The following is a 22,419-nucleotide window of genomic DNA, read 5'->3' on the forward strand; positions in this document are numbered from 1 at the left end:
AAAAATACCCCCTGAAGTCTTCTTACCCTGAATAATACCAAAAACCCAAACCCACTACCGCTGAGTTGATTTCAACTCATAGCAACCCTATAGGACAGAGTAGAACTGCCCCACAGAGTTTCCAAGGAGCGCCTGGCGGATACAAACTGCTGACCTCTCGGTTGGCACCACAGCACTTAACCACTACACCACCAGGGTTTCCCCCTCAAACAATAAAAAAAAAAAAAAAAATTTTTTTTTTTTTTTTTTTTGGCCAGCTTAATTCGTAAAGAATATCTGCCTTGAGCACTGTGCTCTTTTAAAGAACTATGTACGTGGGAACAAATTGACAACTAGGAAGGTCGGATCGACTCCACGGCAATGGGTTTGGTTTTCTTTTTACTTTTTTTTAGTTTAACAGGGAAGGAATAATTTGGAAAAGGAGGGTGAGAATTGTGGCAAAACTTCAAGAATGAAATCAGTGTCTGCGAATTGTACATGTAGAAATTGTTGAATTGGTGTATGTTTTGCTGTGTATGTTTTCAACAATAAAAAAAGAAATCCCAAGGTAAAGTACAAAGTTGGTTAGGATGGCACCACACCACTGTGCTTCTTGTATTCAACCATCCAAAGTATGTCTGTTGCTTGTCAGCTGCAAATCCACTGCTTTATCTCCAGCATCACATCTGCATTCCAAGGAGAAAGGAAAGATGAGGAGCAAGACATTTGTATAATCCAAATGTGTAAATTAAAAAAAAAAAAAAAAAAAGCCAACAGTTTCTACCTGGTAATTTATGTTCATATCACTTTGGTCAGAATTGTATCATGTAGCCTCTCCTAGCTGCAAAAGAAGCCAGGAAATAGAGTTTTTATGATAGAGGTTGTTGCTAATCCAAATAAAACTGGGTTCTGGAAGTGTGAATGAATGAGAGAATAAATATTGGAAAAGCATTTAGCAGAATCTGTCACAACTACTCAAGGTATTTCTCAACCTTGTCAAAATCATGTTAGTTTAGTAACTTGGGAGACAGAGCAAGAGTAATGATTACAACTAATAACTGAAATCCAATTTCTAATACTATATAGGCCATATTAGACAATTTAAGGTGAATAAATGAACTAACAGTAGAAATGTGTATGTATATACATGTCTTGGTCATCTAGTGCTGCTATAACAGAAGTACAAGTGCATGGCTTTAACAAAGAGAAATGTATTCTCTCACAGTCTAGTAGGCTCCAAGTCCAAATTCAGGGCATCAGCCCCAGGGGAAGGCTTTCTCTGTCAGCTCTGGAGGAAGGTCTGTGTCATGAATCTTCCCTTGGCCTAGGAGCTTCTCCGTGCAGGAACCTCAGGTCCAAAGGACACACTCTGTTCCTGGACCTGCCTCCTTGGTGGCATGAGGTCCCCAAGTCTCTCTGCTCACTTCTCTCTTTTATACCTCAAGAGATTGGCTTTAGACACTATCTAATCTTGTAGATCTCCTCAATATACTGCCACTAATCCATCTCATTACATCACAGTGATAGGATTTACAACACATAGGGAAATTACATTAGAGGACAAAATGGTAGACAATCATACAATACTAGGAATCATGACCTAGCCAAGATGACAGATATTTTGGGGGGACACAAGTCAATCCACGACAATGTATAATACGTACATTATCAAAAATAGTTACAAGCGTCATATCATTTGAAATATTTTAGGAGGTCCTTTAAAAACTGTTGCAGTGGAGCTGATTGTGACTCATAGTGATCCTGTAAGACAGAGTAGAACTGCCACATAGGGTTTCCAAGGTTGTAAATCTTTACAGAGGCAGACTGCCACGTCTTTCTTCAGCAGAGCAGCTGGTCGGTTCGAACTGCCAACCTTTTGGTTAGCAGCAGAGTGCTTAACTATTGTGCCACTAGGACTCCTTAGGAGGTCCTTTGGGTAGGTTAAATAATAGTAAATGAGGTTTAGAACAAACTGTATTTGTTCTTGCTTAAACATCCAAATAACTTTATGTGAGGCAAATTATTTTTTTCCAAAACTAAGCAAAAAAATTTTTTAAAATTATATTTCATCAAAATTCTCAGTAACTTGCAAAACAATTAGGCCCATGAGATTAGGCTCTTGAGGATATGAAGGAAAATAATGACTTATTTTGTTGTAGCATTTTCTTATAACCCCACTGTCTTAGTCATCTAGTGCTGCCATAACAGAAATACCACAAGTGGATCGCTTTAACAAAGGAAATTTATTTTCCTACAGTCTAGTAGGTTACAAGTCCAAATTCAGGTTGTCGACTCCAGGGGAAGGCTTTCTCTCTCTGTTGGCCTTCTCATCAATGTTCCCTCAGATGAGGAGCTTCTCCACGCACAGACCCTGGGTCTATAGGATGTCCTCTGCTCCTGGTGTTTCTTTCTTGGTCTTATGAGGTCCCCAACTCTTTGCTTGCTTTTCCTTTTATCTCTTGACAGATAAAAGGTGGTGTAGGCCACACCCCAGGGAAAATCCTTTTACATTGGATCAGGGATGTGGCCTGAACAAGGGTGTTACATCCCACCCTAATCCTCTTTAACCACAGGCAGAGATCATGATTTATAACACATAGGAAAATCACAAAAGGGAGGACAACCACACGTGGCCTAAGCAAGTTGACACATATTTTTGGGGGGACACAATTCAATCCATAACACCCACATAGACAGGTCATTGAACATATTACTTCATTTCCTTATCTTTCTATTATGCCCCTTCATAATAGCAAATATTTATTTAGCACTTTCTATGTCCCAGGCACTCACAAAAACTCAAAATAGATGCTATTATCTCCCTTTTATACTTAAGAAGTCTGTAAATCCTAAACCTGCTTGTCAGAATGGAAAGGGTTAAGTAGCACTATTTAAATCTTTAACACTGTCTAGCAAATAAAAGGTATTTCATGGATACTACTAAAAAAAAAAAAGAAAAAGAAAAAAATTTTTTTTTTCTTTTTTTTTTTTTAGTTTAGTAACTGAACAAAAACAGTGCCATGTGTTTGTTCTTTGTGATGCATAAGGCAGCACAGCATTGGGGTTAAGAACATTTAATTCACTGATTTGAATCGTGACTCTGCCACTTCATAGCTTTATACTCCCGAGAAAATTACCTAACATCTCTTTGTCTTCATTTCCCTATCAGAAAATGAGGATAGTAGTACCCATTCAGAAGTTTGTTAGAACAACTAATTGGTTAGTTATTTGTAAAACATTTGGAACAGTGCATGGTACATAGCACTCTATTAACTATTGTTGCATAACAAATTAATCCAATTGGCTTAAAAAGAAAAATGTATCACCTCTTTCTGTGGGTCAGAGATCTGGAAGCTACTAAAGCTGGATAGTTCTGGTTCAGATCTATTATGAGGCTGCATTTAAGATATTCTTGACTTTGCCTGCAACATCTGAAGTCTTGATTAGGGTGGGCGGGTCTGCTTTCTAGAAGGCTCCTCACATGGCTGGACCTTGGTGCTGGCTGTAGGTTGGGGTTCCTCTTCACCTCTGTGGGGCCTCTCACCTTCCAGGGCATCTCTTCTCCAACTGTATTCACCAGCAAGATAGCCTGGTCTTCTTTAACTAGCAGATGGGCTCCAAGAGAGAGTGAGCCAGTAAGCAAGAGGCCGTGTACCCCAAACAGAAGCCAGTCTTTTAATAACCTATTCTTGGAAGTGACATCCTAACACTTCTGTGGTATTTTATTCATCAGCAATAAATCACTACATTTAGCCCAAACTCAAGGGGAGAGGATTACACAAAGAGGTGAACGCCAGGAGGTGGGGATTATTGAGTGTCATATTAGAGACATATGTACATACTGAGACACTGGGTATTTGCTTGTTAAATAAAATATGGAAGTGCCACTGTATTTTCTCATATATTTGAGCTCCTCAGTGATGGTAGTTAAATTAACCACGAAGAAGTCACAGGAACTAGTACTGTAGAGGATCAAGGCTACCATCTTTATCTAAGGGCTTTTTTTTTTGTCTTTTAGATGAAGGTTTAAAGAACTCGCTTCTATTTAATAATTAGTTTGCATATTATTGTTCTGTGACATTGGTTACCAACCCCACGTGTCAACACTCTCTGTTTTCAACCTTGGGTTCCTTATTACCAGCTTTCCTGTCCCCTCTTGCCTTCTAGTCCTTGCCCCTGGGCTGGTGTGCCCCTTTAGTCTTGCTTTGTTTTATGGGCCTGTCTAATCTTTGGCTGAAGGGTGAACCTCAGAAGCGACTTCGTTACTGAGCTAAACGGGTGTTTGGGGGCCATCTCGGTTTTCTGCAGTCTCTGTAAGGCCAGTAAGTCTGGCCTTTTTTGGGGGGAAAGAATTTTGTTCTACATTTTTCTCCAGCTCTGTCCAGGACCCTCTGTTGTGGTCCTTGTCAGAGCAGTCAGTGGTGGTAGCTGGGCACCATGTAGTTGTGCTGGACTCAGTCTGGTGAACGCTATGGTAGTTGTGGTCCATTAGTCCTTTGGACTAATCTTTCTAAAGGCTTATTTTAAAAGATTATATTAATCAAATGAATTTCTTAAAAATAATCACAATTACATTGAGGTTTTTTGTCTAAAGAGTAATACATACTTTATTAGGAAATCAAAGTATAAACCATTGGCCAAAAGATCAGAGTATTATGCAGGATTATTTATTAACTCTCTAGATTAGTTTAGCTCTTGGATCTATTATTTTCAGAATTCTGGAGATACCTTTTAAAGCAACTGTCTCTTCTAAATTAGAGAAATAAGTAAAGAAGTATATAAGCAATCTCACAGTCAGGTTGCAGGGAAATGTATATTTTTGCAACCAGCAGTAGCTACTAAGGTCTGTTGTGATGAGCATATTAGCTCTATTCCCACTTTCCTACTTACTTACCTCAAAAATGTACTCCAGCTTATCCTGAATGGAAAATAAAATACACAGTTTAAAAAACAAACTGCAAAATGGTATTTATTTACATTAAAACGTGAACTACCCTTATACACACCAATTTAAGAGGCACAATCTGTTGTACACAGTAACTGTAAATTCAGTACACGTTACAGGACAGTACCTGTTGGTAAGTCAGTGGTTTAAGTGAAAACACAGTACTGAAACATTCCTGATACAAAATAAATTACTCATCCACATATTCTAATCATACAAGACACTTAATATTTTAAACGGTATAGACTTCAAAAAACACTAGCTAGATGTGCAATGAAAGTATATTAAGTTTGCTTTGTGAAAAATGTCTTCAGACTGTTAGGCATAAATGATCCTTTTCAGCATGTATTCTTATCTTTAAATAAATAAACTACATTGATTTCAAGACGATTTATATACAGTTTCTAAAATATGATTGAAGACATTCTTTCATTTTTTAAAAGTATAATTATGCTAGAGAATATGCTAAACTACTGCCCCAAAATCCCAACACTGCTGTTCCATATTTCAGAAAAATTATGTAAATTCCAGTTGTAGTATGAGATTGACTATACTGTTTTTCAAACGGTTTCCTCTAAAAAGTGTTAACAGGTTGTCTCGAACTATCTCAAATATTTAAGAAATCAAGTTTTTTTTTTTAACCTTGAAATATTGTAGATTAAAATTGATACTAAATGAGGAGATTGAGATAAACTGAATACTTTTAAACAAAGACCTTTACAAAAAGACCTTTATCAAAAGTCTAAGAGAACACCCGAATATTTTCAGAACGCAGTGAGGGATCCATCTTTGGCGTTTCTCCGTTAGTTCTAAAAACACACCAGCATTTTATATTTTCTATCTACCCATGACAGACATCCTGTACACAAAAGTATCTGACTGAAATTTGTGTTTCAACAGCAATTTCATTGCTAACGTTTTTTTTTAGATCTGCAAAATATTAAGAAAAACGTACAGTTTTTTACTATGAAAAGCTGCAATGTTTTGATGTTACTGAAATGAATTTGCTTAGTTCTCTTTTTCAATGATTGGAAATGCAACATTCTTTCAAATTCAACAATGGATAAAGCAGACAATCTTTACATTAACAAGGATATTGAGCAGGTTATAATTTTTGAATATTAATATGAAGCATGCTTCTATTAAGGAAAAAAATATATACATATGTCTTCAAATACTATGGGTTATCACAGAAATAAAACTATGTATTTTTTTCTTGGTCCCTATGCCTTTTTCTAAAAAGAAACAAAAAAACTGTTACAAATGCTTAGATTTCAGCTCATTTCCACATTGTTTCCAGCACTCACATTTTTTACTCTAATTACACACTAACTTTAAGGCTGAAAATAGTCCAAATATGATTATTTTAAAATTACAATAGGAAACAAGAACAGGGCTTTTAAAACTGAGCACCTTTTCCCCATTTAAAAATAAACATGGGGGAAATCTCAGTAAGAGTGAACCAAGTACCCTTTGATAGCTCAAATGCAAGATAAAATCTCCACCGCTTACTGAAAATAAGCAAAGAAACTAAACCAAAAAAGAAAAACAAATACAGTAGCTAATCACCAATGTCTGCAATAGTCTCAAATAGCAAAAATACAGATAGTAATGGTGGCTTTTATTGTGACATTAACACACTGGAAAAATGCATTTAATAATTCTCGATTGTTTTCTAACAACGCAGAATCATGGAAATCCAAGCAGAGAATGAAGCTCAGCAGAAGGTAAAACTAGAATATAAATAGGGTATTTCCACTATCTGGTATTGAAACATTAGAGTAAGTCTGTAGCTACTTTAGAAAGAAAATAAATTGCTTCATTTCTTAAATAAATCAAGAAATCTGGAAAATAAAGATTACTTGAGTAGGACAAATAATGGGATACTGAATTTGTGAAAGTAAACTTGTTATACAATATGGCAGTTAATGAATATTAGATATGCAGCTTATGTTGATAATACTGTTATCTCCCAGTCAGTGCAAATACTTGACATCAACACTGTTTTTCCAGTATAGTTCAAATTATTAGTTACATGTAATAACCAAGTAAATACATTACCAGCTCCTGCTAATGCAATTTAGTAACAACTGGGAATCTTATAGTTGGCACTATTTAATTTTTACAGAATATAATTTTAAGTTCTTATGGTTATCTACTTCCAGAATCCAGAAAATAGAGCCATCCATGCTCCTATGAGAGAGTTTTACGTAAATTTTATCTATCATTTTAGAATGTATTTGTTAGAATGGGGCCTCTCCAAAATCAAATAAGGATGAATATGGTCACATCTGATCCTAAACAAAATGATAAGTAAAATTTTCACGTTACCTAAATGTTGCCTTCTAGGTAAAGTTTTAAGATATTTTAGACAGAGACTTTCTTTTTTTGGAGAAGGCAATCTGATCAAAGGGAAGGGGTCATCAAATACGATCACAAACAATAACTAATCCTCCATAACTCAGTTGAAGTTGGTTTTTTGTAAATGCTTATTGGGAATTTCTAAAGCACTGACTTGGAGAGGCCAAGAGCCTCCGTCAATTCCTGCTTGGATAGCCACTCCTGTCACCACTGCCAGGTCAGGGTCTACAGATGTGTTCGGATCCTTTCCAAAAAACTCCTGAATGACTTGGCGGATTCGAGGAATACGAGTAGAACCCCCAACTAAAACCACCTCATCAATCTCGGTCTTTTCCAGGTGGCCTTCCTTTAATACTTGTTGAATGGGTACTAGTATTTTCTGGAAGAGGTCTTCATTAAGGGTGTCAAAGAGCTTCCGTGATATTTCCGTTTCAAATAAAACCTGATTTTCTCCACTTTTCTTTTCAGAAAGGCCAGCTCCAAACACACTGTTCACATCGTGGCCATCTGCTGGGGACAGCGTGTCCTTTGGCAGTTCAGTGCCACTACTTTGAGGTTCCTTCCTATCCTTTTCCTCCACCGTGAGTAATACTGACATCTGTGCCAAGTGATGAAGGGTCAGGTTTAACTTGACCATTTCCACAGCTTGTCTTAATCTGTGGATCTCCTCTTTCCTAGAGGGGAGGAAGCCGTATGTTTGATAGATCTGTTTATATAAGTACTGAAGCAATCTCTGATTGAAGTCCTGTCCTCCAAGTTTATTGTTTCCTAGGTTAAAGATAAACATTTACATTATATTTATGCAATGTGTGTGTGTATACATATGTCTCTGTGTGTATGTATAAAAATAATACTCTGGGAGTAATCAATCCCTTCTTATTAAGATTTTATCTATAGAAAGACTGATTAAAAATAATTGAGTTAAAATAATTTTGACCCAGATACATACTATTAAAACATACTGCCCATATACATTAGAATTTTTTAAATGATGTAAAAAAGAAAAAGTATCTCTTATCAACTAATTTTTCAGAAAATACAGACTGAGAACACCGATTGGCTTTTAAGAGGCAATTTAAAAACACTGAAAGTCATTATTCTCAAAAAAAGAAAGTTCATATAATTAGAAATTACAAGTAGGCATTTTAACATTATGTTGTTATTCTTTGATTGTATGATTAAACCAAACCAAACCAAACCGAGCGCCATTGAGTAGATTCCAACTCATAGTGACACTATAGGACAGAGTAGAACTGCCCCATAGAGTTTCCAAGGAGCGCCTGGCAGATTCGAACTGCCGACCCTTTGGTTAGCAGCTGTAGCACTTAACCACTACGCCACCGGTGTTTCCTTGTATGATTAAGAGCTGAAAAGTAGAAAAACGAACTTCAAAGAGTAATGTAGTGTAAATCTCCAGTACCAAGCTTGGTTCTAAAGAGTCCAGTTAAGACACAAAAATGCAGAGGTTAGACTACCTATAACTTAGAGCTCAACTTTTAAAAAGTTTAACTCCTTAAAAAAAAAACACTATAAAAAAGATTTAAAATGCAAAACCCTATCATTTCCTAGAGGACACTACTATTAGATTTTTAAAAGATACCATTTTCCATTTTGTAAAACAGACTGTCAAATGAAATAAATTTGAACATCTTTCACTTTAGAGGGACTTTTCTTTCCTTCTGTTCTCTTCACCATACGCATAAACAGTCCCATTGGTTCCACTACTACACCTGGTAGTATATTTATTTAATTTACAGAACGCCCAGTCATTTCCGAGACTTAACTTTCTGTCGAAAATATATATATATATATTTATACATATATATATAAATATATATAAATGGTAGATATACAGAATATTACCAAATTAGATATACAGAATATTACCAAAATGAAGTCAGAGAATTCTGGGGGGAAAAAACAAACATGTTACAAATTAGATATGTTAAAGAAAGCACTGCCTGAACCCCTTTAACTTTCTTTATAGTTTTCTTACCAGACATTGCTCGGGTTAGAAACATTCCTCCTTGTTTATTTAGTAAGGACACATCTAGAGTTCCTCCGCCCAAATCTATTACCAAGACGTGAAAGACATCAGCCTTGTGGAGACCGTAGGCCATAGCAGCTGCTGTAGGTTCATTTATTACTCTCAAGATCTTCAGTCCTATGAGATTGGTTGGAAGGAAGAACAACTCATAAGAGGACACTATGAAGAAATTCCTTTCCACTCAACCTTATAGCATGTTAGTATCTCCCATGGTATGAATTCTACTGAATAATAATGAGGACAGTCACAAACCCAATAAAAATAACAAAAAGGGAAGCGTAAATATAAGTTCTGCTAAAGGGTATCATTAATATTATTCTAACAGAAGATTACAACATAAAGAAATAAAGGCCAAAGTTCACTGGAATAAGCTACTGTATTCTTTATTAATTAAAACTTTAAACCTCTCTCAGCTTTTTCTAATTTTCATGTTCTACTTGGGACTTAATGAGCAATAAAACTTTAATCACTCTGTACTATAATTAATTGGTGTGGAAATGGGAAAAGCTTCCTGTGTTTTTATACAAATAATGCACACCTTCTAATTTGTTTGCCACTTGCTCCCTCCCCATGCAAGGCATTTTTGTAAATGCACCAGGTGGATTTTTTTTACAGCAACATGTTAAAAAAAAAAAAAGTGGCATAGCGGCACTTATGAAAATACTTCCCAGGAGAGGGAGCAGTTAGCAAACAGAAGGTGCACATTATTTGCATAAAAATATGGTACTATGCTTTTAAAAATGACTTTTGGATAAAAACAAGAAATGGATAAATACACAGAAATGATTATAAAAACAAAAATCTAGGTGAGTCATTCCAAAAGCTACAATGATACTCTTAAAAAGTACTTAAAATATAAGATGCTCAAATGCAAATGTGAAATGCATAGCAAATCTGATTTTGAAGATAACATGAAACGGTAAATGCGTAGGCAGACATCAGTTTTTGGGGTTTGCTTGTTTTCCCAAACACATCTCTGAAAGCATTCATCGGAGAATGTCAACTAAAAGAGCAAAACAGGTTTATAAAGAATCGCAGCTTTTTGGATCATGCGATTTACATAAATATTCAAACATATAATAGGTGATGCTTCACACTACTTTCCATACTAGAATTCCAAGAGTCCTCAATCAACCGGATGAAATTAAAATTAAACAGAGGATGACAAACATGCCAACCTAGTGGAAAATTACTACAGTCAGTGAAAAAAAAAATCACAACTAATACTACCTCCAGCAACTCGCCGCTGAAGAATTTTTTAACAGCACTGGAACATCACAACATCCTGTTATAAGCTCTAAGTCCAATAACCTGTTTTCCAGAGAAATGGTTCTCCATTGCATACAGTGTTATCTACAGATGATTTCTAGAAGCCATGAGTTCTTTGATTGGTTCCCTGAGCAAAATCCCTGTGTTAAACTAACTGCCACACTTAACAAGCGGTCTGGAAAGCGATGTGGCGTATGTTATCAGAAGCCAAGCACTATCCAGACTCTGAGGGATTTATCGAAAGACCATAATACTCCTCCCCTCAGCATTCTGACATCATTATTTACTCTGCTCCAGCTACACTGGCCTCCTTTCTAACCTCGTAGCTACCAGCACATTCTCAATTTATGGCCGTTGCACTGCTTCCATAGATCCTCACTCGCTTCAAATCTGCTTAAATGTCATTCTCTCCAAGAGTCCTACCTGTTCATCCTATTTAAAAACCTGCCAACCTCCCACCTCTAATTACCACAAGCAATCCTGCCTCTTTACTCTTTCTTCTCATAGCACGTTACACTCCCACATGTGTTACATCACCGGTTCTGAACAAGCGGTGCTCTTGCCTCCTAGAGGACATTTTGCAATGTGTGCAGACATTTTTGATCGTCACCACTTGGGTAGAAAGTGATACTGACAGAGGCCTGGAAAGCTGCTAAACATTCTATAATACACAGGACAGTCCCCCCAAAAAGGAATTATCCAGCCCAAAATAACAGTGCTGAGGGTGAGAAGCCCTACAATACACGTCTTCTATGTTTATTTCCTATTTTCCACCAGCAGAAATTCTATATATTTGTTAAATGATGTTAATGGATTCTCCCCACTTTAGATTTTTTTTAAACATTATATTCATCTTAAAAGTAAAGAAAGCTTAGAAGAAAGAAATCTCTTATTGCTAACAGATGCTCTTTCAGTCTTTACCCACATGCCTACTTAATATCTGACTGGTGGTGGTTGCAATACACACATTTTCCATTGTGTTACAGTGCTTTCAAAATGATTATTTGTAAGCCTGTATCAAAACCCGTTTAATTTACCTCCCACATAGGTGGACTTGCAATGTGATAAACCTTGCTACAGAAGATTTTCAGCTGAATAAAATTTTGAGAAAAATGCAACATGGGCAAGGGTGATATTACCTGCAAGGTTTGCCGCTTCGATTGTTGAATTTCTCTGTTTTAGATCAAATTCCGCTGGTACAGAAATGACAGCATTAGCAACTGGCATTCCAAGATAGTCCTCTGCCATTTCCTTTAACTTCAACAGCAGTCGAGAGCCAACATACTCTGGGGAGACGGTGATGGTCTCATTACTTGTCACAGAAAACTCAACCATTCCATTTTTGCTTAAAACCTGTGAATAGAATGGGCAAAAAAAAAAAAAAGTGTAAAAGTGTGTGTGTAAATACACACATGCACACAACACATACATAAGCAGATATATACACAAATACATTCACACAGACTAGACTTAATTAAAATTTACCCTTACCTTTACGGGGTCATGAAATTCATTTGTAATCCATCCAGTACATTTACCAAGATCAGAACTTATTAAATGTTATACTTTAAAGTGCATAACATCAATCCACATTACAGTTTTCAACAGCAGAATAATAAAATTTATCACCAAGCTTATAACTAGAACACAGAAGATTCTCATGTAATGAATGAATGAATGATAAAACATAAGAAATAAGCTGCTAAGTCATGTATGTATCTCAGGATCTGCTCATTTTCTTACTAGCTTGTTTCCAAAAGTAATAGATACCTGAGAAAATCTTTCTTTTTCATTATGTTCTTATCCAAGCATCAAATACCACTTACTTACATTTTTGTTTCCATGAAAATATGTATCGTGTATTAGCCCATCATCCCTACGAGAACAGGGGCACATTTAAAGACATAGATTAATTCTAAAACATGCTACCCTAGTTTCACCAATAGATTGTAATATCAATAATAAACAAGATTAGTCAGTTTTAAGAAACTAAAAGAATTTTACCCCAGGCATTCTGGACCTCATAAATAGGTTTTGATCAAGAAAACCTGACCTTAGAAAAATTATTTCACTCATCTGGGGAAAACAAAAATAAGCTGCAGGCACTAAAATAAGGCCCACAGGCACCAGTAACGCTAAAGTCCACATGAAACAGAAACAACAAAAAAATTAGATATTTAGAAACTTAAAAAAAAAAAAAAAAACTTAAAATACCTCTAGGATCAATAAGTAATTGAAAACACAATTACAGGCTATTTAGAAAACAACACTATAAATCAAAACTTAAGTGATGTAGTCAAAGCTGTAATTAGAGAAAATTTATAGCTTTAGATGATTTCATCGTTACATAAGAAAGATTATAAATTAGTAAAGAATTTTTAAAAATTTTTTTACTGTGCTTTAAGTGAGTCTCTCACACAAAAACTTGTATATACCTTGCTACATACTCCCAATTGCTCTCCCCGATGAGACAGCCCGTTCCCTCCCTCCCTCCACTCTCTCTTTTCATGTCCATTTCGCCAGCTTCTAACCCTCTCTACCCTCTCATCTCCCCTCCAGGCAGGAGATGCCAACATAGTCTCAAGTGTCCACCTGTAAATCAGTAAAGAATTTTAATAAGGAAGCTAACACAGGAATAAACTAAGAAATGTAGCAAGCAATTTTGTATCCTTTGAAAAACAGATGGATGTTGAGAATTTTGTGGGCAGGTTATTCAATAAGCAGCACTAATAAAACTATCTATTTTAAAACCAATTATTTAGAACCTTACTTCATGAATTAAAGATTTATATGTTTTAGAAGCATGCAAACAAACAAAAAACCAGGAAAACCCAAACCAACACTCACATAAAAGCATTAGAAGAAAAAAACAAAACAAAACTACAAGCAGATAGGATGGCAAAAGTGATCATAAGCATAATAAAAGAATCCAAAGTCATTTAAAAAAGTATTGAGGGATGATTTCATCACACAAAAATTTAAAACTTTGACAGCTCAAAAACAAAATTACGTATTATCAGCAAAAAAAAAAAGCTAATAAAAAAATATTGAAAACATGACAAAGGTATTTTATAGTCATTACAGAAGAGATGTTGTTGTAAGCTGTCAAGTTGATTCTGACTCAGAGGCCCTATGTGACAAGAGTAGAACTGTCCCCTAGGGTTTTCTTGGCTATAATCTTTACAGAAGCAGATCGCTAGGTTTTTCTCCTGGAGATTTGCTGGGTGGGTTCCAACTGCCCACCTTTTTTAGCAGCCAAGTGCTTAACCATCATACCACTAGGGCTCCTTATGGAAGAGAAAATACTCCAAAAGAAAATAAGAAAAAGGACAAAAAATGGATTGCCAAGGAAAATTAAAAGGTCAGTGCACTTAATAACCAGAAGAATACCAAACCAAAAAACCAAACTCATTGTTGTCAAATTGATTTGGACTCATGGTAACCCCATGTGTTACAAAGCAGAACTGAGCTCCATAAGGCTTTCTTAGCTGTAATCTTTATAGAAGCAGATTGCTAGGTCTTTCTTCCATGGCACCATTAGGTGGGTTTGAATGCCAGCCTTTTGGTTACTAGCCAAGCACAAACCATTTGTGCCATCCAGGGACTGACTAGTAGAGACATACACATGCTAAAAAGCAGTAGCTTTTTTTTTTTTAAGGGCGCATAACTTTTCCAGAGTACAATTTGGCAAAGACAAACAAAAACAAAAAATAAAAGCATACCTTTGACCTATCTATTCAACTTGTAGAATGCAAGTTTAGGAAATTATCACAGAAGTGTACAAAGATATGTGAGTAAGGATATTTACTAAAGCTCCAACATTTAAAAATGAAATGAACACAGAAAAGAACTAGTCAATTAAATAATGGAATAGCCTTTAAAAATGATGCCTTTAAATAGCCTTTAAAAATGATGATGTGAATCTACTAATTGTCCATGACCTACTGTTGAGTTTCAAAAATGTACATACAAAGGTACGTGTATACACACACACACATTCAGCCCTGGCTAAGTGCTCAGCTGCTAACTGAAGATTGGAAGTTTGAACCCACCAGCCGCTCCGCGGGAGAAAAATGTGAGAGTCTGCTTCCGTCAAGATTTATGGCCTTGGAAACCCTATGGGGCAGTTCTACTCTGTCCTATAGGGTCGCTATGAGTCAGGATCAATTCGATGGCAGTGGCTTTAGTTTGGCTTCTTGGGAGATATATATAAACCAAATCAAACTCATCGCCATCGAGTCGATCTGGACTCACAGTAACCCTATAAGAACAGAGTAGAACTGCCCCGCAGGGTTTCCAAAGCTGTAAATCTTGATGGAAGCAGACTGTCACGTCTTTCTCCCATAGAGTGGCTCTATCAATCTTCCTGTTACCATTTGAAAGAGCTAAGCAGACATGCTGAGGATGGTACAGGAAGAATATGCTAAGGCCTTAAACCCTTGAGAGCATTGTGAAACCACTGATTTAATTCACCCCGGGAGCGTGAGATTTCTTATAATTCGTGAAAATATAAAAAACACATTGCCGTCGAGTTGATTCCGACTCGTAGCGACCCTATAGATAGAACTGTCCTGTAGGGTTTCCAAAGTTGTAAATCTTTACAGGAGCAGACTGCCACATCTTTCTCCCACGGAGTGGCTGGTGGGTTTGAACTGCCAACCTTTCAGTTAGCAGCTGGGTAGTTAACCACTGTTCCACCAACGCTCCTGTGAAAATATAACTGCTATGTAAATTAAGTCAGTTGAAGTAGAAGCATTATCTGAAACAGTATGCTGGACTAAAATTAAAATTAATTTTAGATTAATCACTTACCTTAAATGGGTATCTGCCAACTTCAGCCTCCAGCTCTTCTGGGGTAAAAATCTTGCCAATGAATCTTTTGGCATCATATATTGTGTTCTGAGGATTTGAATCTGCCAGCTCTAAGCTTTCATACCCCACATACACGTCACTGTCAGTAAAGGATACCATGCTGGGTATGCTGATATGCCCATTTTCATCTGGAATGACCTTCACTTTTCCTGTGCCAGGAAAAAACACTCCAACAGAACAGTAGGTTGTACCAAGGTCAATGCCAATCACTTTAGGAGTCGGCAAGGGCAAATACTGTTGTGCCAAATAGCCAGCCAACAGGAGAGTCAACACAGCTGATCCTGAAATACAGGCAATTAAAATACATTTTAGCAACCTAATACAATATGCTAAATTACTATAGCAAAGTCTTTTTAATATCAGTCTTGGAAAAAGATTAAAGATATAAACTCCAAAACAGTTTGTTTTATAGGACTAATTACGGCACTTCTCTCCCAAATCAAGTTTTTCGTAATGTAAACTGGCTATAATACAATTAAAAAAGTAACAACAAAAATTCTCTTGGCTGTATGTTTAAGTAGTTCACTTGTGGGTGAATAAGGAAATATAAAAACATCAATAGTAATTGTGCTGAATTTCTTGATCAATTGATATTTGGATTTTACAGTTTTATAAGTAACTATAAACAGCTTTAGTTTCACTATTAAAAAAGGAACTCCAGTAATTACCTCCATGAACAACTGGCTCCTGTGCCATGAGACCTAGATGATGCCTGACTACCATTACCGAACCTTTTGATCAAAGATTCTACAGAAGAATTTTTGATCAAAAGGGAGAAAATACAGAACGGAATGTCAAATTGTCATGGAATCCAGGCTTCCTGGAACCACAGAGGTTGGATGAATTCCTACAATTATCTTGAGACAATCTTTAAACCTTAAATCAAAAACATCCCCTGAAGTCTTCTTTAAACCAGAAAATAGGTTAGCTTAATAAGTAAAGGATGTTTGCCTTGAGCACTGTGTTCTTTTAAAGAACTATCTATACAGGCTCAAATTGACAACAGCAACTTGAAAAAGCAGAGAAAAAACTTGGGGGGCAGTGAGTTCATGTTAATGATGGAGGAATAATTCTGAAAAGGAGGGTGAGAATGGTCACATAACTTCAATATAATCAATGTCACTGAATTGTACATGTAGAACTTGCTGAATTAATGTATGCTTTGCTATGTACATTTTCAACAACAAAAAATAAAAAAAAAGAAACTCCAGGACAAATATTCCTATATGACATATGCAAATGTCTTAGTCATCTACTGCTGCTATAACAGAAATAAAACAAGTAGATGGCTTCAACAAAGAGAAATTTATTCTCTCATAGTTTAGTGGCTACAAGTCCAAATTTAGGACATCGGCTCTAGGGGAAGGTTTTCTCTTCTTGGCCCCGGAGGAAGGTCCTTGTCATCAATCTTCCCCTGGTCAAGGAGCTTCTCAGCACAAGGACCCTGGGTCCAAAAGATGCATGCTCCTGCTCTTCATTCCTGGTGGTAAAAGGTCCCCCTTTCTCTCTGCTCGTTTCTCTTACATCTCAAAAGAGACTGGCTAAATACATTATCTAATCTTGTAGATCTCATCGATATAACCACCACTGACCCATCTGGTTAGCATCACAGTGATAGTATTTACAATACATAGGGAAATCACACCAGATGACAAAATGGTAGACAATCATACAACACTGGGAATCACAACCTAGCCAAGTTGACAGATACTTTTGGAGGACACAATGCAATCCATGACAGCAGACGTATAGAGAACAAAGTTTATTAGCGGTTCCCAGGGACACAAGGGAGGGAAAAAGAGGAAGTCATTGCTTAGGGGACACTGAATTTCTCTTAGTGGTGATAGAACGATCTGGAAAAGGATAGTGGTAATGGTTGTACAGCATGATGAACATAATCAATGTCACTGAATGTTACTTGTAAAAGTTGTTGACTTGACAAACGTTTTGTTATATACAGGCATGCCTTGTTTTATTGTACTTTGCTTTACTGCGCTTTGCAGATACTGCATTTTTTTTTTTTTTTCTACAAATTGAAGGTTTGTGACAACGTTGCATCCAGCAAGTCTATCGGTGCCATTTTTCCAACATCGTAGGCTCACTTTGTGTCTGTGTCACATTTTGGTAATTCTCACAGTATTTCAAACTTTTTCATTATTATATCTGTTATGGTGATCAGTGACCTTTGAAGTTACTATTGTAATGGTTTGGGGTACCATGAACCACGCTCACATAAGATGTCAAACTTAATCGATAAATGTCGTGTGTGCTCTGACTGCTTCACCAACTGGCCATTCCCCTGTCCCTCTCCTCACAACTCCCTATTCCCTGAGACATGACAATATTGAAATTAGGGCAATTGATAACCCTACAATAGCCTCTAAGTGTTCAAGTGAAAAGAAGAGTTGCCCATCTCTCACTTTAAATCAAAAGCTAGAAATGATTAAGCTTAGTGAGGAAGCCATGTCAAAAGCCAAGCGAGGTGGAAAGCTAGGTCTCTTGTGCCTAACAGTTAGCCAAGTTGTGAATGCAAAGGATAATTTCTTGGAGGAAATTAAAAGTGATACTCCAGTGAACACACAAATGATAAGAAAGCAAACAGCCTTATTGCTGATACAGGGAAAGTTTTAGAGGTCTGGATGGAAGATCAATCCAGGCTTAACATTCCCTTAAGCCAAAGCCTAATCCAGAGCAAGCCCCTAATTCTCTTCAACTCGATGAAGGCTGAGAGAGGTGAGGAAGGTACAGGAGTAAAGTCTGAAGCTAGCGGAAGTTGGTTCATGAGGTTTAAGGAATGAAGCTACCTCCGTAACACAGAAGTGCAAGGTGAGGCTACAAGTGCTGATGGAGAAGCTGCAGGAAGTTATTCAGAAGATCTAACTAAGATAATTAATGAAAGTGGCTACACTAAACACCAGATTTTCAATGTAGACAAAACAGCCTTATACTGGAAGAAGATGCCATTTAGGACTTTCATAGCTGTAGGGAAGTCAATGCCTGGCTTCAAAGCTTCAAAGGACAGGCTGACTCTCAAGTTAGGGGCTAATGGAGCTGGTGACTTTAAGCTGAAGCTCATCTAATCTATCATCCAAAACTCTTAGACCCTTAAGAATTATGCTACATCTACTCTGCCCGTGCTTTATAAATGGAGCAACAGCCTGGATGACAGCACATCTGTTTACAACATGGTTTACTAAATATTTGAAGCCCGCTGTTGAGACCTACTGTTTAGAAAAAAAGATTCGTTTCAAAATATCTCTGCTCATTGACAATGCACCTAGTCACCCAAGAGCTCTGATGGAGAGGTACAAGGAGATTAATGTTGTTTTTATGCCTACTAACACAATATTCATTCTGCATACCACGGATCAAGGAGTAATTTTGACTTTCAATCCTTATTATTTAAGAAATATACTTCATAAGGCTCTAGCTGCCATAGATAGTAATTCTTCTGATGAATCTGGGCAAAGTAAATTAAAAACCTTCTGGAAAGGATTCACCATTCTAGATGTCATTAAGAACATTCAGGATTCATGGGAGGAGGTCAAAATATTAACATTATAAGGAATTTGGAAGAAGTTGATTCCAACCCTCATGGATGACTTCAGTGGAGGAAGTAACCACAGATGTGGTGGAAACAGCCAGAGAAATAGAATTAGAAGTGGAGCCAGAAGATGTGACTGAATTGCTACAATTTCATGATAAAACTTTAACAGGTGAGGAGTTGCTTTGTATGGATGAGCAAAGAGTGGTTCCTTCAGATGGTATCTACTCCTGGTGAAGACACTGTGAACATTGTTGAAATGACAACAGAGGGATTTAGAATATTACATAAACTTAGTTGATAAAGCAGTGGCAGGTTTTGAGAGGATGGCCTCCAATTCTGAAAGAAGTTCTACTGTGGGTAAAATGCTATCAAAAATATCACATGCTACAGAGAAATCTTTCATGACAGGAAGAGTAAGTTGATGTGGCAAACTTCATTGTTGTCTTATTTTAAGAAATTGCCACAGCCACCTCAATCTTCAACATCCACCACCCTGATCAGTCAGCAGCCATAAACATTGAAGCAAGACCTTCCACCAGCAAAAAGATTACAAGTTGCTGAAGGGCCAGATGATGGTTAGCATTTTTTAGCAGTAAAGTGTTTTTTTAATTATGGTACATACATTGTTTTTTAGACATAATGCTACTGCACACTTAATAGACTACCAAACCAAAAAACCAAACCCATTACCATCAGGTTGATTCTAACTCATAGGGACCCTTTAGGACAGGAGTAGAACTGCCCCCTAGGATTTCTGAGGAGCATTTCGTGGATTCAAACTGCTGACTTTTTGTTTAGCAGCCAAGCCTTAACCACTGCACCACCAGGGCGCCTAACAGCCTACAGTATGGTGTAAACATAACTTTTACATGCACTGGGAAACCAAAAAATTTGAGTTACTTGCTTTATTGTGATATTAGCTTTATTGCAATGGTCTGGAACCGAACCTGCAAAATCTCCAGGGTATACCTGTGTATTTTTATGATTTAAAAAAAAGAAGCTCAATTATTAAAATTCCCATAGCAAAAACTTTGTTATTGTAAGGTTAAAACTTTATCCCCTTATCTCCTTTTCCTTCAAAAGAATAAAATGGATATACTGATAAAATGCTTTTGAAAGTTGCTTAGGAATTAAACCGTTACTTCAAAACAGAACACAGCCAACTTTTTATGTATTTAAATATGAATTAAGGGCATACTTCTTGCAAAGGTAATATTTATGTGAAGAGAAGCAGAAGTGAGTAATTCAGATTGCAACATGAAGGCAGATTTGTACACTGGTATATCCCCTGCCCAGGAACTGTCCCAGGCAAACAACAGATGTTCAACAAATGTTTTTAGCTGCTGTTGGGTCAACTCTGACTCATGGTGACCCCATGTGTTATGGTAGAACTGTTCCACAGGGTTTTCTTGGTTGTAATTTTAAGGGTAGTAGATTGCCAGTCCTTTTCTTCGCTAGGAGGGTTTGAACTGCCAACCTTTAAGTTAGCAGTTCAGTGTAAACTGGGTGCACCACCTACCCAGTGCCGTCGAGTCGATTCCGACTCATAGCGACCCTATGAGACAGAGTAGAACTACCCCATAGAGTTTCCAAGGAGCGACAGGCGAATTTTAACTGCCAACCCTTTGGTTAGCAGCCATAGCACTTAACCACTACACCACCAGGGTTTCCGTGCGCCACCTAAGGACCCAACAAATATTAGCTAAAGAGAAACAATTGATATAAACAAATACCATGCATATTGTAAACATAAACGGGAAGAAAAATGTCACTTTAACGTTCCGATTGCTCTCTTATTTGGTTTCAGGGGGCTGTGCTACATATATCTGCGTCCAATCACGTTACCCGCAACCCAAACATCAACAATCTGCACGAGTCTTTGTTTCTAACTAGTAACTCATCTCAACAACACATAACTCAAAGAAAAGAAACCAAGTGCCAATCCCACTTTCTTATTCCTCCTACGAGCAAAATTTCAGAAGCATTTCATCACCTTCTCAGCCGGGGAGGTTATTTCCCAGCCTGGTGCGGTGGAAAGATCATCGGCTATACATTAAAGGATCCCTCCTAATCAAGCATTCCAAAGTCTGCAGCTCAGAGTGTTCCTGCTGCTCCCCCCACCCCCCCTTCTCCACAAAGGGGTCCTGGAGCTGCATGTTCTTGCAGCCTCCCAAGGCCTCAATTAAAACAGCAATTCAAAATGTTTCTGCGGGAAATACGCTTCCCGAGGCCCGATGTTCCCGGGATGTACGCTGCTGGTCGCCCCCGGCCCTATTTGGGCCTGAACCAGCCCGGGCTCTCCTAGGGGCGCCCCCCCCCCCCCGCCCCCAGCAAAAATTGCCTCGAAGCCACCTTTCTGGCACACTTCCTGCTGCGCCAGCTGCATCCAGGATGTACGACAAGCACCCCTGGCCATCCTGGTGATCCCAGGCCGCCCCGGTGCCCGCAACAGCGACAGGGACCCCCGAGTCACTGACCTAAGATCGTCATCTCTCCGGCCATCACAGTCCCACCGAAAAGGCTTGGGATGACTGTACCAGACGTGAGGCTCCGCCCCCACGCCTCCCCGGCCGCCCTGCTGCCTCCTGGGAAATGTTGTCCGCTTGCTCTGAACCAGCTGGAGAAGCTACGGCTCAGACTAGATGAGAGACTTCAACTACCGTGAGACCGTGGGGTAGAGAGTCTCCATTCAACTGCTGCCAGTGACGACTGAGCCACCTCCTCACGCACCGACTGCTCAACCAATCGGGCTGAGGTAGAGGAGAGCCGAGAAGAGGGACTGGAGTTTATAATCACATCACAAGGGCTTGGAGCCAACATGAGTTTAAAAAAAAAATTGACCCCACCCCGCCGCTGGGCATTCTGGGGAGCGTAGTTCCCGTCTGCTAATTAACAGGAAGAAGTGCTACAGAGGTTGAGGACCATTAGCTTGTTATTTCATCTGTTGCGTCCCCAACCGGGCCCAGAATTCGAGCCTTCGTTCTTTCGTTCTTCCTTCCTCCTTTTTAAAGCGTGTTCCTTTGTTTGGGATTTTGATTCTAGATGGTTTCATTTTTTTAGCCGCCTCAGCGAGGTGGAAGACCCTCAGGGTGGCTGCGACAGTGGGCTCGAACATAGCAACCATTGTGAGGATGCTGCAGGACGGGGCAGCGTTTCCTTCTGTTGTACACAGTGTCGCTATGAGTCAGAACCCTAACAATAACAACAATAAGCCTCCCCAGAAGAGCCCCTGCCTCCTCTGCAGTGCAGTGGACAGGAAGGATGGTGGTGGCGCAGTGCCAGAGTCCAACCTCTAATAAGGAGGTCTCATCTCATAGCACTGGGAACAAACCCGAAATCCCAGTAAGGTCCTCAGACCTCTGCTTTTCTTTTGGAATAAATGTATCCAAGCAGTTTTTA

At 38.1% G+C, this 22,419-nt stretch overlaps 1 protein-coding gene across 2 annotated transcripts; it reads right to left on the reverse strand.

Moving 5' to 3' along the window:
- Nucleotides 1-4,920: 4,920 nt before the first annotated feature.
- Nucleotides 4,921-21,627, reverse strand: HSPA13 (heat shock protein family A (Hsp70) member 13). Of its 2 annotated transcripts, none has more exons than XM_003410332.4 (5): nucleotides 21,498-21,627; nucleotides 15,414-15,754; nucleotides 11,741-11,954; nucleotides 9,282-9,449; nucleotides 4,921-8,053 (listed from the first exon to the last, which is right to left on the reverse strand). In XM_003410332.4, the coding sequence occupies exons 1-5, from the start codon at nucleotides 21,520-21,522 to the stop codon at nucleotides 7,386-7,388; spliced, it is 1,416 nt and encodes a 471-aa protein (XP_003410380.2). In that variant the 5' UTR covers nucleotides 21,523-21,627; the 3' UTR covers nucleotides 4,921-7,385. The 2 variants fall into 2 exon arrangements, with proteins under 2 accessions (XP_003410380.2, XP_023403920.2); XM_023548152.2 differs by lacking the exon at nucleotides 21,498-21,627 and adding an exon at nucleotides 12,432-12,477 and having other exon boundaries at nucleotides 15,414-15,602.
- Between the last annotated feature and the right edge of the window lie 792 nt (nucleotides 21,628-22,419).

The sequence above is a fragment of the Loxodonta africana genome, chromosome 20 (assembly GCF_030014295.1).
Source record: "Loxodonta africana isolate mLoxAfr1 chromosome 20, mLoxAfr1.hap2, whole genome shotgun sequence".
Classification (NCBI taxonomy): domain Eukaryota; kingdom Metazoa; phylum Chordata; class Mammalia; order Proboscidea; family Elephantidae; genus Loxodonta; species Loxodonta africana.